The sequence below is a fragment of the Arachis ipaensis genome, chromosome B5 (genome assembly GCF_059453495.1).
Source record: "Arachis ipaensis isolate K30076 ecotype BB chromosome B5, ASM5945349v1, whole genome shotgun sequence".
In the NCBI taxonomy this organism is placed as follows: Eukaryota; Viridiplantae; Streptophyta; class Magnoliopsida; order Fabales; family Fabaceae; genus Arachis; species Arachis ipaensis.
Window position 1 is genome coordinate 147464010 of NC_142440.1, and position 16738 is coordinate 147480747.

The window sequence follows — 16738 nt, forward strand, 5'->3', positions numbered from 1 at the left end:
GCGTGGGTGACGCGGTCGCGTGGTGCGCGATAAGGTTGGGTGACGCGGACGCGTGGCGCACGCGATCGCGTGACTCGATTTGTGCTAGTGGCGCGGGTACAGCCTCGCGGTCGCACAACTCTCTGTTCAAAACTTAGTATTGCCAAAATCCAGGGTGACGCGGTCGCGTAGTTGACGCGATCGCGTGGTAGGGCTTGGGCTTCCAGCACAAGTCCAGCCCAATTCCAGCTCAACTTTCGGCCATACACCTTGTTACGTCGAAATCCAGGGCACGCGGTCGTGTGGGTCACGCGGTCGCGTGGGACGCCAATTTTCCCATGTGACGCAGACGCGTCGGCGACGCGGTCGCGTGGGGCGTTTTGTGCCACTGGCACACCTCCAGCCACGCTCTTGTGTGACTCTCTGTTCAATTCTTTTCTTCCAAAATGTACTGGTGACGCGGACGCATCAGCGACGCTGCCGCGTCGCGTGCGTGCTTTTTTTTTTTAATCTGAAAAATGCAGAATGCAGTGTTAATATGAATGTGATGCAAAACTCCAGGTTCAATATAATAAAATAAAATAAAACTTTAAAACAAACGAAACGAAATAGAAATTGAAAAAAAAATGAACGATCATACCATGGTGGGTTGTCTCCCACCTAGCACTTTTAGTTAAAGTCCTTAAGTTGGACATTGGAAGAGCTTCCTGTTATGGCGGCTTATGTTTAAATTCATCCAAAAATCTCCACCAATGCTTGGAATGCCAATAGCCTCTGAGGTCCCAAACTAGGCATGTAAAGCTTCTGAGCAGCTTCAAACAGATTGTCAAGCTTCCGGGGTGACGAATGTCAGAATAGAATCCATGATCCCAAGCCTTGCGTTTAAATCTGCCTCTGTCTTGATCTATATTTTTCCATCCGACCGGTTTAGAAAGTAGATTCTCACCATAGTGACCAAACGTTTTCCGAGATCCATTCAATTGGGCTTGATACCAATCTGTGCACTTCAATTTGAAGCGTGGAACCTTATTGAACTTTGTACACCAGCTCTGAGTACGAGCCATTTCCCTCTTACTCTTAAAGCCGCAGAGGGCTCTAAGCTGGCCATCTGTTTCAAGCAAACCGTATTCAAGTGAAAAAGTAAAGTTAAAGGTTAAGGATTGTACCCACTTGAAACTTGTATTGGGTGGTAATGGCCTTGGGGTAGGTGGTTCTGTAAGTTCTACTCCCTTGTACTCTTCTGTGAATTCCTCCACTTCTTTGCAAGAATCTTCAAATGCATCTGTGTCCTGGTCAAAGTCTTCTATGTCTTCCTCATCACTTGAGTCATAGATTGGAGGTTGACAGAAATCTACCTCCGCATCATCTTCGTATTCACTTGGGGAAGATTCTTCGATCCCAGAGAATTCACTTGCGGATGCAAGTTCATTACTAAGAGAACTTGACTTGTGACTATCATCAACAAGGGAATATGTGTCCTGGGTTATTTCGTCTAGTTCTTCATAAACGAGTTGCCTTGGGGATTGTGCACTATCCTCCTTAGCATCAACTTTAACGTCCTTGACGGAGTTCTCCTCAGCTATGGATTCCCATGGAGGTTCAGCGTCTCCTAGATCTTCAACCAACTCTTCTTCTTGTACAATGACAGCTTCTTCTACTTGTTCTAGTACGAATTCATGCTCTGTCTTGTCCACTGGAGTTTCTAATATTTCCTTCATGCTACGCTCTTCATTAGATTATCCACATGGGGCTGTGGTTGGTCCTTGAATGTTCGCGCGTCTAGAAGCTAATTGAATTACTGCTTGCTCCAGTTGTCGAATGGTTGTTTGAAGTTTAATTACTGTTTCCTTGAGGCGAACCTCTGATTCTCTGGGTGATGGATTTGGACATGAAACATAGGGAAGTGGTGGTTCTTGGGGGTGATTGGATTGGAACTGGGGTAGGAAAGGATCATATGGTGGCAAATGGTGAAGAGAAGCTTGTGAGTGTGGTGGTTCGAGGTTATGTTGAGAGGTTGGTTTATAGGCACGGGGTGGGGCTTGTTGGTAGTCACAAGGTTGTCCATCATATCTTTCAGCTGGGTATACATTGTAGAATGGTCGTTGTCCGTGATATCTTGGAGGGTATTGTTGCCTAAAAGGTTGATTAGATCCTCTTGGCTCCATCCATCCTTGATTGGTCTGACCTTGATGCATATTCCTGTTGTAACTTCTATTTCCTTCAACAAAGTTAGAACCAAACTCAAAGCGAGAGGGGTGAGAGTTCATAGTAGCAAATAAAATTAAAAAGGAAAAACAGAAATAAATAAACAAGTAAAAGAAAAATATTTACAATAACCAATAATAAGGCACACGTTAGCAGTTCCCCGGCAACGGCGCCATTTTGACGAACAAGATTTTTGCCAGTAAAGAATTTTATAAAAACAGTCGCGTTGTAGATATAGTCTCTAAACCAACAAAAATCTCTTCGTACAAACGTTTTGGTTGTCACAAGTAACAAACCCCTTAAATAAATTGATAACCGAAGTATTCAAACCTCGGGTCGTCTTCTCAAGGAACTGCAGGGAAGTATGTTCTTATTATTGGTTATGGAGATTGTAGATTTGGGGTTTCAAGAATGAGGAACGAATATGACAAATAATTTAAATGGCAATTAAAAATAAATAAATAACTGTAAAATAAACTTTTGGCAAGGTATGAGAAATTAGAGGTCCTATCCTGGCTATCCTTATCAATGATGATAATAATTGAATCTTAATTCCACTTCGTTAGCCTTTACTAATATAAAGGAAGGTCAAGGGATTAATTGGTTTGATCTTCGGATCCTATTTATTTCCTAAGAAAAGATTGGGATTATTGAAGTTCAATTCAATTAACAAGATAACAATTATCAATCACGTTTGAGTTTGATAACTCCTGAGTTACTGATTTCTTAACCAAGACCAAAAGGAGAAAAATAAATCTACTTGGAATAAAAATGTCTTCAGAGTAAAAGCAACAATAGCATAAATAAGAGAAATCAATATTAAACTGAAATACCTCAAATAACATTAATAAAAGAGTAATCTGTAACATGAAAGGATTCATAAAGTAGCTTGCAAAAGTAAATAAAAGGAATATTGAACCTGATCAAAAGAGATAATCCTGAAAGCGAATAAAAATCCTAAATCTAAATCCTAATCCTAAAGAGAGAGGAGAGAGCCTCCCTCAAAACTAATTCTAATTCATGGAAAGTAAAAATTGGCGAGCTCCCCCTGAATGATGCATTCCCCCACTTTATAGCCTCTAATATGTGTTTTCTGGGCCGAGAACTGGGTCGAAAACAGCCCAGAAATTGCTGGAGAAGAATTCAAACACGCTGATTTTCGTCACTGCGACGCGGCCGCATGGAGCACGCAGTCGCGTCGCCTAGCATCAGAGAAACTATAGTATATTATATATCAAATTGAAGCCCCGGACGTTAGCTTTCCAACGCAACTAGAACCACGTCGTTTGGACCTCTATAGCTAAAGTTATAGCCGTTTGAGTGCAAAGAGGTCAGGCTGGACAGCTTAGCAATTTCTCCAACTTCTTGTATTCCTTCCACTTTTGCATGCTTCCTTTCCATCCTCTGAGCCATTTCTGCCCTGTAATTTCTGAAATCACTTAACACACATATCAAGGCATCTAATGGTAATAAGAGAGGATTAATATTAGCAAATTAAGACCAAAGAAGCATGTTTTCAATCAAAGCACATAATTAGGAAGGCAAATGTAAAACCATGCAAATAGTATGAATAAGTGGGTAAAGAGTTGATAAAATCCACTCAATTGAGCATAAGATAAACCATAAAATAGTGGTTTATCATGGAGCCGCCCTAAGTGTGAAATATTCGATTTTGACTTCTGGAATGAGAACTTTCATTTCAATTTATTCCGCTTAATTATTTATCTATTTATTTGCATAATTAATTAATATGAATTCCTCATCTTTGGAAAGAAATATAATTTTCATGGTAAAACTTGTATTGTCTCGCGTGAGTTATAAATGTAATGTTTGCTCACTGAGTTACAAAACTCACCCTATTATATTCCCATATTTTTCAGATACAGGTGTCATTCCAAGTTCCATTCCACCTGCTCCTCAGTAGATCTTAGTCATTTCGATGAGTCCTTCTTCTTTCCAAGGGATAAGTATTTATGTGATGGAACCTTTGCTCAAAATCTAGATTATGTCAATGCTCCATATGTCACAGGCAGGATCCCTCATGTGGGTTATGTTATTTTGAATCTCGAACTGTTTAGATAGTAATTATGATTTGGTGATGTAAGACTTATGGATTTAACTATATACTTTAGTTATCAATTTAATATATATGATGCGTATTTTGACATGTTTGGTTGTGGATATGATTGGAATATGTTGTTGTTGTTGTCTTTGAAAATGGATGTTTATTATTGATACAGGAAGATAATATTTATGCTGGTAAGGTCCTAGAAATAGAGGAGATTCTGTCCATTTTTCTGAAAATTTGGTCATTTGGCTTGCTGAGGGAGTTGTCCCTTGAGCGCCAGTCATTGCTTGGTTCGGGCCATGACACTTAACAGTTGGAAAGTATCGTCTCTATCCCTAGCTAGCAGATCTACCCTGATGAAATCTATCCTATCATCTATTTCCTCTTATACAATGCAAATTGCTGTTTTACTCTCATTTACTTGTGACTTTATTGATCGTAAATGTAGGAGCTTTATTTGAGGAGAAATCGAACAAACAAAAAAAGTTCACCTATTGAATTGAAAAACTGTTGGTACACCTAAAAGAACTTATGACTTAGGAGTTCGGCACACTAAGGATCTCAACCATGTCTACATGATGAAAATTGGTTGGGGTTTGGTGGAGAAAAAAAGATGCGCTTTGATCAAAAGTGTTGAGAGCCAAATATAGATGTAGCAATGACATCATATCAACCATAGAGAAAAAAAATAATGGTTCTAATATGTGGAAGGGTATCTGCTCTTCTTGGAAAGATGTTTAGACTAACACTATTTGGCATGTGGGTGACGATGCAAAAATTAATTTTTGGGAAGATAACTGGGTTCCAAAATTTAAAAGTCTAAATCAATACACTCATCAGGTAAGTAGGATTTTAGAAGTAGAATTATCTGTTTCAAAGAATGGCTCTCCGAAGACTGTCTACCAATATCTCCAAGCAGATCTAGGAATGCAAAGCAGAAGTTTAAACCTCATTTGACATTGGAAAGGTCCTAAACGTATTAGGTCTTTCATGTGGCTCCTAGTTTACGATGCAATTCTCACAAATGTGGAAAGAAAGAGGAGACACTTGACGGATTGTTCAGCTTCCCTATGGTGCAACCATAGCGATGAGACATCGATTTATGTCCTCCGAGATTGTCCATTTGCTAAAGCAGTTTGGTGTATCCTGCAGTGCAGTCTCAATGCCATGCTAATAACTTCTACTCCCTTAATAGATTTAAATGGATCATCAGAAACTTGTCTCTCTGTAGCGTCTGGTCGTGCATCTTTAGTGTGGTGGTCTCATCCCTTTGATTCTTCCGTAATAAGCTGGTATTTGAAGGATCTACCTCTAACCCCATGTCTATGGCATAATCTATAAAAGCTAGGAGTTAAGTCATTAATGGTGTGATGAAATGCAACCTTATTCCAAGGAAGTCACACATCAACAATAATCATCTTATTAGGTAGTATTCTCCGTCGGAAAGTGTTATCAAGATCAATGTTGATGGGTCTTTTTTTGTCACATACAAATAATGCTTTGTGTGGCGGTATCATCTGTAATAATTTAGGTAGGTTCATAAAGGCCTTCTCATGTAACTTAAGAAGCTGCTCTATAATAAGTGTTGAATTATGGGCTATTGTCAAAGTATTGCAAATTACTATATCAGAGAACTTCAAAAATATCATCATATACTCATTGATGACCATAAATTTCATCAAAAATGGCTCACTTCTCTACTATTTGTGTGCTGCTCTTTTTAAAGACATTCGCAATATGGTAAATCGTATCCATTTAGTTCATTGGAACTATACTTTTTGAGAAGCTAACTCTGTTGCTAATATTCTAACAAAGAAAGATCATGATTTATCTTTTGGCCTCCATATTTTTGAGTTGCCCCTCAGACATCATATAAACTTTGTTCTTTGATAATTTTGACTCTCTTAGATTAAAAGAATGTAGTTAGTATTATTATTTTTTTATTTATTTTGTTTTTCCTTTTTTTTAGGTCCCTTAACCCCCTGTTCTACCAAAAAGATTGATGAGGTTTAAACCGATTTATAAATATTTGTTTCACAATAACACGCGTTTCATAATTAGTAAACTACGTTATCATCCTTAGCAATAGATGTTTTAGGCATCTGCAAGTGACTAGCGTCTTTAAAAATAGACTTTTAAATAAATTATTTGTATACAATATACATTAAATAATATAAAATAACTAATTTAAAAATTAATTTTTTATACGTACATAACATTTTTGTTTCAATTATATCTATAACTATCATATGACTTTAAAAGATCACTTGAATATGTTATGTTTAGATAAATAAATCATTGTACAAAATTATCTATTTAAAAACTCTCTTACTTATTTAACCTAATTTTTAATAAAAATATTAATTAATTAACTAAAAATAATCATAACTTATCTTATTTATTATTTATTAATTTTAATAATAATTAATAAATACTAAATAAGATAAATTTTAATTTTTTTTTGTCTTTTTAACGTTTTTATTTTTATCGTCTCCTATAAAATTGGGTTGTATGCACAATAATAAGGGGCTCAAATTTTATTGCTTTGATGAACTATACATGCATAAACTGCTGTATTGCTCACACTATAGTTTCACACACACATACACACACACAAAACTACATATCTAATTCAAAGCCAAGGAGAATTGTATATGGGAGTGACAACAGATTTAACTTGTAGGTACTTATGTAGACCCTCCATTCCAAAATCTCTTCCAAACCCACTCTGCTTATACCCTCCATAAGGAATGTCATTCCCAAAGGCAAAGTAGCAATTGATCCAAATAATGCCTGCACGAATGGCTCTTGACACTGTGTTTGCTGTGTCTATGTTCTTCGTCACTATTCCTGCTGCTAGACCATATCTGCTGTTGTTAGCACTCTTAATTCCTTCCTCAATCGTCCTGTATTTCATTTTATCATCATAATTTCATTTAGTTATCGTCAACAGACAAATACCAATGCTTTTCAGAGAAAAATAAAAATAAAAATATCGATAAAGTATATATTTTATTTTTAATGTTTGTGTTTTTGTTTTTAAATATCTCCAATGTTTAATTTTTTTTTATTATTTTTAATTTAATTTTGTCTCTAACATATTTATTTGTGTCAAAAAATATTATAAAGATTTAATTTACCTGAACTTCATCAGTGCCAAGACAGGGCCAAATATTTCATCCTGTGCTATACGCATGTTTTCCTATACAGGTTGTAATGAATATAAAGGGGGAAAAACCAAAAAAAAAAAAATGGTTAGTTATCTAATATTCTAATTGTTCTGAAACCACCCTGTTTCATATTTTTGTGGAGTTAAAAAAGTCACCTTGACATTAGAGAAAATTGTAGGTTCAATGTAGTAGCCCTTGTTGCCCACTCTTTTACCACCTGTTAATAGGGTTGCTCCTTCTTGCTTTCCAATCTCTATATATGAAAGGATTTTCTCAAATTGGTTCTTGTCAACCTACAAATGAAAAAATTACTAGTCAACTAAAAATAAGTATCATCATAATTCATACTTAGTTAACAAGAGAAAATATTAGTTGATTAAATTTTTTTTTTCTTATATTTATTTTATATTTGAATTAGTGCTAGCTAATTTTTAAATTTTTTAAACTAAAAATATTAATTACTGATAATTTCTCATTACTTATTTTTGTTTTTACATGAAAAATAAAACTAATTATATGAACATAAAAAGATCGAAAATAGTTTTTTTTTTTTTTTTTAAAGTGATGTTTAACTAAACCGCATAACATAAACATCTAAATCTCCAAAATATCATTTTTCATGCTATCTTTTTGTAAATATCCAAATACCTGAGGGCCTTGCTGAGATTGAGGATCAAAAGGATCTCCAACAACCCAAGCTTTTGCTTTCTCAACCAACTTCTTCTCAAACTCATCGTATATCCCTTCCTGAACAAACACCCTTGAACTTGCAACACAAATTTCTCCCTGAAATTCAAAGCCAAAATTGTTAAGAGATGAAAGTGCTGAGTTAGTTGCTTTATGCAAAAAGAGTAGAATTTCTACAAAAGAAGACGTTACCTTATTAAATAAGATTCCCAAGAGAGCAAGATCAGCAGCTTTATCTACATCAGCATCATCAAAGATTAGAAGAGGTGACTTTCCTCCTAATTCAAGTGACACCGGTTTCAGATTGCTGCTAGCCGCCGCGTGCATTATGGCACGGCCTACTTCTGTTGAACCGGTGAAGCTAACCTATTCATGCACCATGGAAAATCAACCTTAGCAAGCTTCGCTTAAAAATCTTACTAATTCTAAATCATAGTATGTAACATTTACATGCAGGTAAAGTTACTAGTTGAGAAATGTTTAATAATAATTTAGTCAAACATATCAAATTACCTAACGATTCTCAACTAACAACTTCATATTCATATGAAGACAACTAGATATGAGTCTTATCCTTACATGTATAATAAATTACCTTATCAATGTCCATGTGTGAGCTTATTGCAGCACCAGCAGTTGGGCCAAATCCGGGTACTACATTAAGAACTCCATCCGGAATTCCAGCCTTCAAAAGAGGTAAAATAAACAAGGAAAATCAAATAGCTTTATTAGGTACAAGTAACTAATTTGATCATCGAATTAATTACACATTTGTATATAAATGTAGACATACGAATAACGATTTTTGCTGATATAACACGATTGGATGTCTCGTGTGTGTGTGTGAAAGAGAATACCTGTTTAGCTAAATGCGCGAAAAACAGAGCCGAGAGAGGTGTTTGTTCGGCCGGCTTAAGGACGACGGTGCAACCGGCAGCCAAGGAAGGACTAACCTTGGCAGCAAACATGGTGCTAGGGAAATTCCAAGGAATGATGTGTCCAACAACACCAATTGGTTCCATCAAAGTATATGCATGGAACTCTCTAGCACCTTTTAGCACCTCGCCATGGATCTTATCGGCAGCACCGGCATAGTAGCGTAAACAATTTGCAACTGCAGGGATGTCCACGACCTTAACTAAGTGGTACAACTTTCCAGCATCAATGGCGTCTAATGCCGCTAGTTCTTCTAAGTTTTCTTCAATAAGATCTGCCCATTTCATCATGATTTTTGCTCTTTCCTGTGTTGCATTAGAGTGTCAAAATACTCACAAGTGATTCAAGGAAAACTACTTAGCAATGCTAATATGCTATAACGTTTTCTTAAAGTTTAAACTAATAAAAGTAGACACGTGTATATATGTGACTAATGTTAAATTATTCAATTCTGTTAAAAAATTAATTAGGAATAAAATCAATTATAGTTAAAGGTTAATTTTATGGTGTGTATGAGTTGTTGTCTAAACTTAAATTACTTTTTATAATAAATTTTAATTTTTTTAAAATTATTTATTTTTATATCTTTTAAATTAAATATTAACTTTTATTTTTTTTAAGTAAAAATATCACCTTTTAGACATCATAGTATTTATCTTAGTTAAAAAACAGATTCATTACAAAAATAAATTTTATTACTCTAATTTTTCAAATTTAAAAAAAATTAACTTAATTAACTTCAATTATTATTAATCTCCTAGACTTTTTCTAAATTATTACTCAAATATTATTATGTATTAATGGTTCTTCTGGTGCATGGGATGCTAAAATTTTTAAATAATACATATGAAACTCTGCTCAATAAATATTATATTAAATAATTTAGTCAAAATATATTAAATTATTTAATATTTTTTAATTATTATCTTTATAAACAAAAATATCTTCATATCAATAATACATACGAAACTCTCACCTTAAATTTTTCTCCACACATTAACAATGATAACTGATGGCTGACTGACAAGTATGCCCCCGTTTTTTTTATGTCATGAATCATGATGCATGTTTATTTTAGTACAATAGACATGCATGTCATTTTGTATTAATAATTTCTTTTCCTTCTCATTTTTTCTTTTCGTCCAAACATACTCTTCTTTTGGCAGATTTTTTTTAAAATAAAATAAAAAAATCAGTATTTCTTTAAATACGATTTTTAAATTTTAATTCTTTAAATACGATTTTTTTTATTTATTTTTATAGCGTTTGTCAGGTCGACAAATTTGTTTAAATACAAAAAAAAAATTATATTTAAAAAATTAAAATCCAAAAATCATATTCAAAAAAATACTATTTTTTTTTATTTTATTTTAGAGAAAAAACCTCTTTTGGCTATGATTTCTATTCGGCTAGCTTGTTGCTACGTTTCACTAGAGGACACATTGTCATGTTGAAAAATCAATTCATATTTTGGCCCACAGCATTTAAGTGGGGCTCTTATGTGAGTCAACTATAACACACGCATAAGAAGACAATAGATTATTCAGATTTTCTTCACTCTACAGTTATTGTGTTGCATGTAGGGGTGGCAAGCGGAAGCTCGCCCCGCCCTGCCAGAAGCTCGTTTTTTGGCGGTTAGTCCGTCCTGTCTTATTTAATGAGGCGGTCTCAAAATTTTAGTATGTCTTGTTTAATGGCAGGTTGGCGGGTCAGTGGACTATGTCTGTCAAATATTTTTTTTATTTTTAATTATTAAATAATATATATAGAAGCATAAAAAATTTTTTTTATTTTTTATTTTTAACTATTATAATTTTTATATTCACAAATATTAAAGTCTTTGTAATTATAAATATCTAATAAATATAATTATAAACTAAATTTTCATCCAAATCATAATTATAAATATTGTTCCCAAAACAAAATAAACATAATTATAAATATTTTCTTTAAAACAAAATAAACATAATCCAAAACGCTCAATTTTCATCTTCATTCTCTTGTAAGTTGAGTTGGAGGAAGTTGGATTTTGGAAAAAAAATTGTAAAAATACCCCTTGCAAAAAAAATACTAAGTCCGGCGGGGAAGCCCGTCCCGCCCCGCCAAAGCCCGCGGTTTAAGCGGTGCGGGTTAGGCGGTCCCAATTTTCCAGTCCAACCCGCCTTTTTTGGCGGGTTACGCGGGCCGACCCGGCGGGTTTAGGCCCGTTTGCCACCCCTAGTTGCATGTGGGAACAACTTTTTAGCTTTATTTGTTTTAAGAAATTTTAATTTATTTTTAAATATTATTTATAAAAATATATTATTACATATTTATTTGAAACTTTAAATTTAATTTTCAAAAATCATTTATTATTTAAAATATAATATTCTGTTTTATCCAAAAAAAAGATATTTAATATTCTCATGCTAAGAAAATAAAAATTAAGGTATGAGAAATTATTATATATCACTCAATTGTTATAATTTTTTGTCAAAAAAACATTTTTTATTGGTACTAGAGTTATTCTAAGAATTAAAAGTTTATACTTAAGAATATGTATAATAACACAAACGCATCCTAATTTATTCTTAATTTCTAACTATTTGTAACGCTAAACAAGTCAGTCTTTTATAATACCGAAATATAATATTCTCAAACATACTATTTGTAAAAATATATTTGTTAAGCTTGAGACAAAGGTTCATTTAGAATTCAATTTCCACTAGACACACTCATTGAAATAGATGAAAAATCTTAATTGTGACTAACAAAGCTACAAGCATGATTAGTTATGAACTTATGATAATAGATTAATAGTGAATCATTTTCAACTTGATTTTACTTTCTTAATCAATAATAAAAGTTTAACATATAACAAAATAGTGTTTGAATTCATATGTAACGTGCTAAGAGTTCTATCTCTTGTGATTTGACATTTGAGTCATTTGACTTTACTCCTCCCTTATTAAAATCATAATGGTGGTAAACAATAAATCAAATAAATGACATTCATTGCTTTGCTAATTTCTCTCCACAATTTACAAGCAACTGGCATAAGAGTTAACTTCTTAATTAGTGGGACTTAAATTATTTGGGGTAACTAACAATTAAGGTCTTTTTCTAGTTTTCTACTTTTCGAACGGTTTCCTATTAGTATTGGGTCGTCCATGTCTCCATCACACATGCCTGTGATTTTTCATTTTTACTATAAATGGTTAATTTTGTATGTACCCAAAAGATTTTTTTTATACCCAAAAAAAGTTATTTCATAATAATGTCAACTGAATTGTGCTATTGTTCAAATATTATCACTCAATTATTGTTATGTTTATTTTTCAAAATTTATCCAAAAAAAAAGATAAAACAAGGATGATTCGGTATAATAATTAACTTAAATTTAATGCTTAAAAAAAGAATAAAACATATCAAGAAAAAAAGTGATAGATATTTTTCAAAGAGAAAAGTGAAGATATTCACTTGAATGGAATGAAAGAAATAAAAAAAAATTGAGTGATTTTTTTTTTTAGATATATTTACATGAAAAGAAAATTAAAAAATAAATATTATAAAAAAATAATTTTATTTTTATATTATAAAATATATTAAAAAATAATATTAAAAATAGAAAATATTATAAATTTTTCATCTTTTTTCCTTCTAATATTAAAAAAAATTTAGTAAATTTCATTAACTTTTTTACATTTTAAAAAAAAAAATTTCAATTAAACAATAAAAAATAATCATTTTTCTTCTAATTTTTTTGTTCATTTTCCTCTCAAATAAACCTAGCCTTGGAGCAGATGTTGGTCCCAATATCCTTGTTATTTTAACTTCTTAGTTCCAAATTCTTCGGTACAATTAAGGCAACTATACTTAATTAATTATTACATTCAAATTGGTGACGATATGTGAAAATGACAAAACACCGAACCCCTTACTTAGAGGCGAGGATTGTGTATTGGTATTTTTTTTTTGATAAAGTATTAAATCAGTCTCCTAAATTTAGACGTAATCTTATTTTAGTTTTTAAGGTTTAAAGTGTCTTATTTGAATTTAAAAAAGTTTTATTTAAGTTTAATATAGTTCCACCGTAAGATCAAAATTAAATAATTAACAGAATATCTTATATGATAGCAAGATCAATAATTTGGAGAACAAGTATAAATTTCAAAGGCACAAAATTAATCATAGATATATCAATATATTTATTTATCATTCTCTTTAGTTCTATAGTAAATATTTCATTTAAATTATAAAAAAATAATAAATAAATGTATTGATGCATCGACAAGTAATTTTGTGTCTCTAAAACTTGTACTTGTTTTTCAAATTATTAACTTTGTTCTTGTACTACTGTCATATAGAACATTCCGTTAATAAAGTATAAAGTATAAAGTAAAATGACAAAATTATGTATAATAAAATTTAAATAAAGAGTAAATAACACTCAGAAATTAATTTAATGCATAAAAACATAGTTAAACAAAAAAAAAAAGAAAAAAATTAATTAGAGAAAAAATATGTCTTTAAGAAAAAAATAATAAATAACAGTATATTTATCTCTCTAATAAAATAATTTTGATTTTTCTTTCTAAATAGTTTATTAATTAATCCTTCTTAATAATTTTGATAAAAATAAATCTCTTTTAATAAATAAATCTTCTTAAAGATCCTTTACAATAATTTTTTCAATTTTTTCCCCTTTCATTTAGAAGAAAATATTTTACTTAGATTAATTTTTATACACTAATATATTAACAAATTAAATTGTAGAAAAAGAAATGTGCAAATAATTGCCTATGCACTAAACTGTTAGATAATAAAATTATATGGTTGCCCACTTGTTCACTCGTTTGTATACACAAAATTTTAGTTCAATATTCTAAATAAAAAATCTTTTTTCTAGTTTTAAAATTCTAAACACCCCTTAAAAAATGAGAAATTGTTATTTTGTGGTCCCCGTCAATTAGTTATACTGAAATAAAATTTTAATTTTATACATATATACATATATAATGGATTATATCTGGCCACGTTTTTGTTTGTTGGGAGTTGGGACATTAGTAGCCAAATAGACAAATACCCATTACTCATAAATTCATGTCTTTAGACAATTATATTTCAGCTCACTTATTATTAATTTTGTTCCTTTCCACCAATGATTACTTCTCATTTTTTTTTTAATCAAAGACAGAAGATTCGAACCCGCAACCTCTTAATTGAGTATAGGAAGACTATGCCATTTAAGCTATAATTCATTGGCTTATCCTACTTCTCATATTTTCTCATTAATCATCCAATGTATCATAATATTATATCTTAAATACTTATCTTTAAAAATCTATTTTAAAAAATCATAATATAAAATTAATTAATAAAAGAAATGTGACTTGATAAATACACACCTCTAACTTCTTAAACTTAAAAGGACTAGTTGGTAGCTATTCGAATCAGTTATGAAAATAGTAGAATTAGAAATTCAATTTAATATTTAACTAAAATTTAAATATTTTAAATTAGTTAATCGAAGAGATGAGAAGTATGTAAAAAGAAAGAGAGATGGAAAAAACGTACCGCACCAGACATGCGTGGCCATGGACCGTTGTCAAATGCCTCACGTGCCGCTTTAACAGCCACATCAATGTCTTCTTTTCTTCCCTCCGAGATTTTCGCTATCACCTCTCCTGTTCTCGGATCTATTGTCTCAAACTCGTTTCCTGCTAGGATTTCCAAATGGTGAAAACTCATGTAAATTTCATTGAACGGACTTCACGTGAAGTCAATTTCAAATTAGTTTCTACCTTTCCAAATATTGTTCATATTAAAAATCAAGTACAAAAATTAAACCAATATAAAAGTGGTATGATTTGGATATTTCATGTAAGGTCCATACGGATTCTTCATTCTTCGTCTCTCTTATCTCTATCGTAAGTTTCTTTTTTCGACACGTACTTTCAATTAATGCATACATCTATGGAGGATGGATGGATGAACGTGACAGCGTAAATTAAATTCTAATAAAATACGGAAACTTTTTATCATTTTTAACCATTAATTTTTTTTAATATTTTATCATATTTTATACGTAAATATACATATAAATTCTCTAAAATTTACAATTTTTTTTATAAAACTATTTTTTAAAAAAACTTAAATTAATAAAAAAAATACATATAAATAATTATATTTTTAATATTTTTTATATAAAAATTTTAGATTTACGTGAATTTTATATAAATTTTTTTTATTTACCTTATGATAATTTTCTTTTAGAATTTAATAAAAATTAAAGTTTAAATCTTTCAATCATATAATTTTAATATCATATAATAAAACTACAGCTTAAAATAATAAGATAAGCCGCATGAACAACTATGTCTATTACAACTTTATTAGAGAATTTGTATAAAGAAAAAATATATACGCATAAATCATTATATTCTGCTCTACATTTATAAATTTGGCAATATGCGGTTCAAAGTCAAGCTCTAATAATATATTCATAGGCATTATAGATTAGCATTCTTTTAGAAAAAAAAGATTAAAATATGTTTTGCCTGTGAATCCTTCTAACATTCTAACACCCAAAAGGAGAAAAAAAAACTCAAATTATTTTTGATATAGCTGATACAATTATACAACCAATATTAGTATTCAACTTCCCAGGTTCAACTAGTCCAAAGCCATATATATCCAAATTTCCAATAGCAAAGTTTCCATCTCCTTGTACCGTGGGAATATGACAAATCTTTCACGTGATGAAAGTGAAAAACAAGGATTTCTTTATTTTAATTTTTACGGTAAAGACGTAAAGTACGACATTCTTAAGACATTCTTAAGAAATTGGACATTATCATTTACCATATTTGACTTAAGTAAACAATTATTTAATTTGAAGAGTGTTAGGGCCAGTAACTTTTGTGTTTTGTAATCATCAATTGGTCATTAATAGTATTTTTAATGGTGTGAGATTACATTCAATGTTGGGAAATTATTCACTTTTCTTTTGATGGTTAAGTACTGGTCACAAAATACAAAAATTGCTGACCCCCTAAATTTTTTCTTAAAAAAATTAGGACCCATAATTTAAATAATAATAAAATAATTAAAAATAACTATAAAAAAATTTATATAACTTTAATCTGGTAAAATGTACTTTTAATTTAATACCAAATAAGAGTTCCTAAAAAGGAAAAAGAAAAAAAAACAAAGTGATGAAAGGAGGAAATATATATACATAGAAGAGAAAGCTTAGAAATGAGAAGGAACCCTAAAGTAATAAGGGATATTACTAATTAAACAAGGATGAAGAAAGAAAGAAGAAGTGATGAGTATTGTTAGTATTACCTGAGAGAGAATGAACAAAGTGGCCATTGATGAAGAGATTGGTGAACTTGATGGGTGGGATCTTGAAAAGAGAAGAGTTATTAGCGGCGTGGCCGTTGGAAAGAGCTGTCATCTTTGTGTGATTAGTTTAGTATTTTTGTTACTAATTACAAACAATATTTGAGGTTGCTATGAATGTTGGGGGAACCACTCTTCTCTCTCTTTAAATAATGAAGAAAAGAAAGACTTGTATGTAAGAACAACGATCTTCACGAAATCAGAAAGAGGAGGTAGTGGACCGTCTCACTCTCTCTTGCCGTACACAAGTGTCACTTCTCATTTATTTATGACTCCATTCACATGCTACTTTGTACTTAATTACCTT

The 16738-nt window shown here is 31.4% G+C and overlaps 1 protein-coding gene across 1 annotated transcript; it reads right to left on the reverse strand.

Moving 5' to 3' along the window:
- Nucleotides 1–6762: 6762 nt before the first annotated feature.
- On the reverse strand, nt 6763–16718 carry LOC107644362 (aldehyde dehydrogenase family 2 member C4). Its single transcript, XM_088488561.1, has 9 exons — nt 16375–16718; nt 14602–14744; nt 8967–9350; nt 8705–8794; nt 8302–8475; nt 8071–8208; nt 7578–7715; nt 7393–7454; nt 6763–7158 (listed from the first exon to the last, which is right to left on the reverse strand). Exons 1-9 carry the CDS (start codon nt 16484–16486, stop codon nt 6885–6887), a joined length of 1515 nt encoding a protein of 504 aa, XP_088344687.1. The 5' UTR covers nt 16487–16718; the 3' UTR covers nt 6763–6884.
- Nucleotides 16719–16738: the final 20 nt, after the last annotated feature.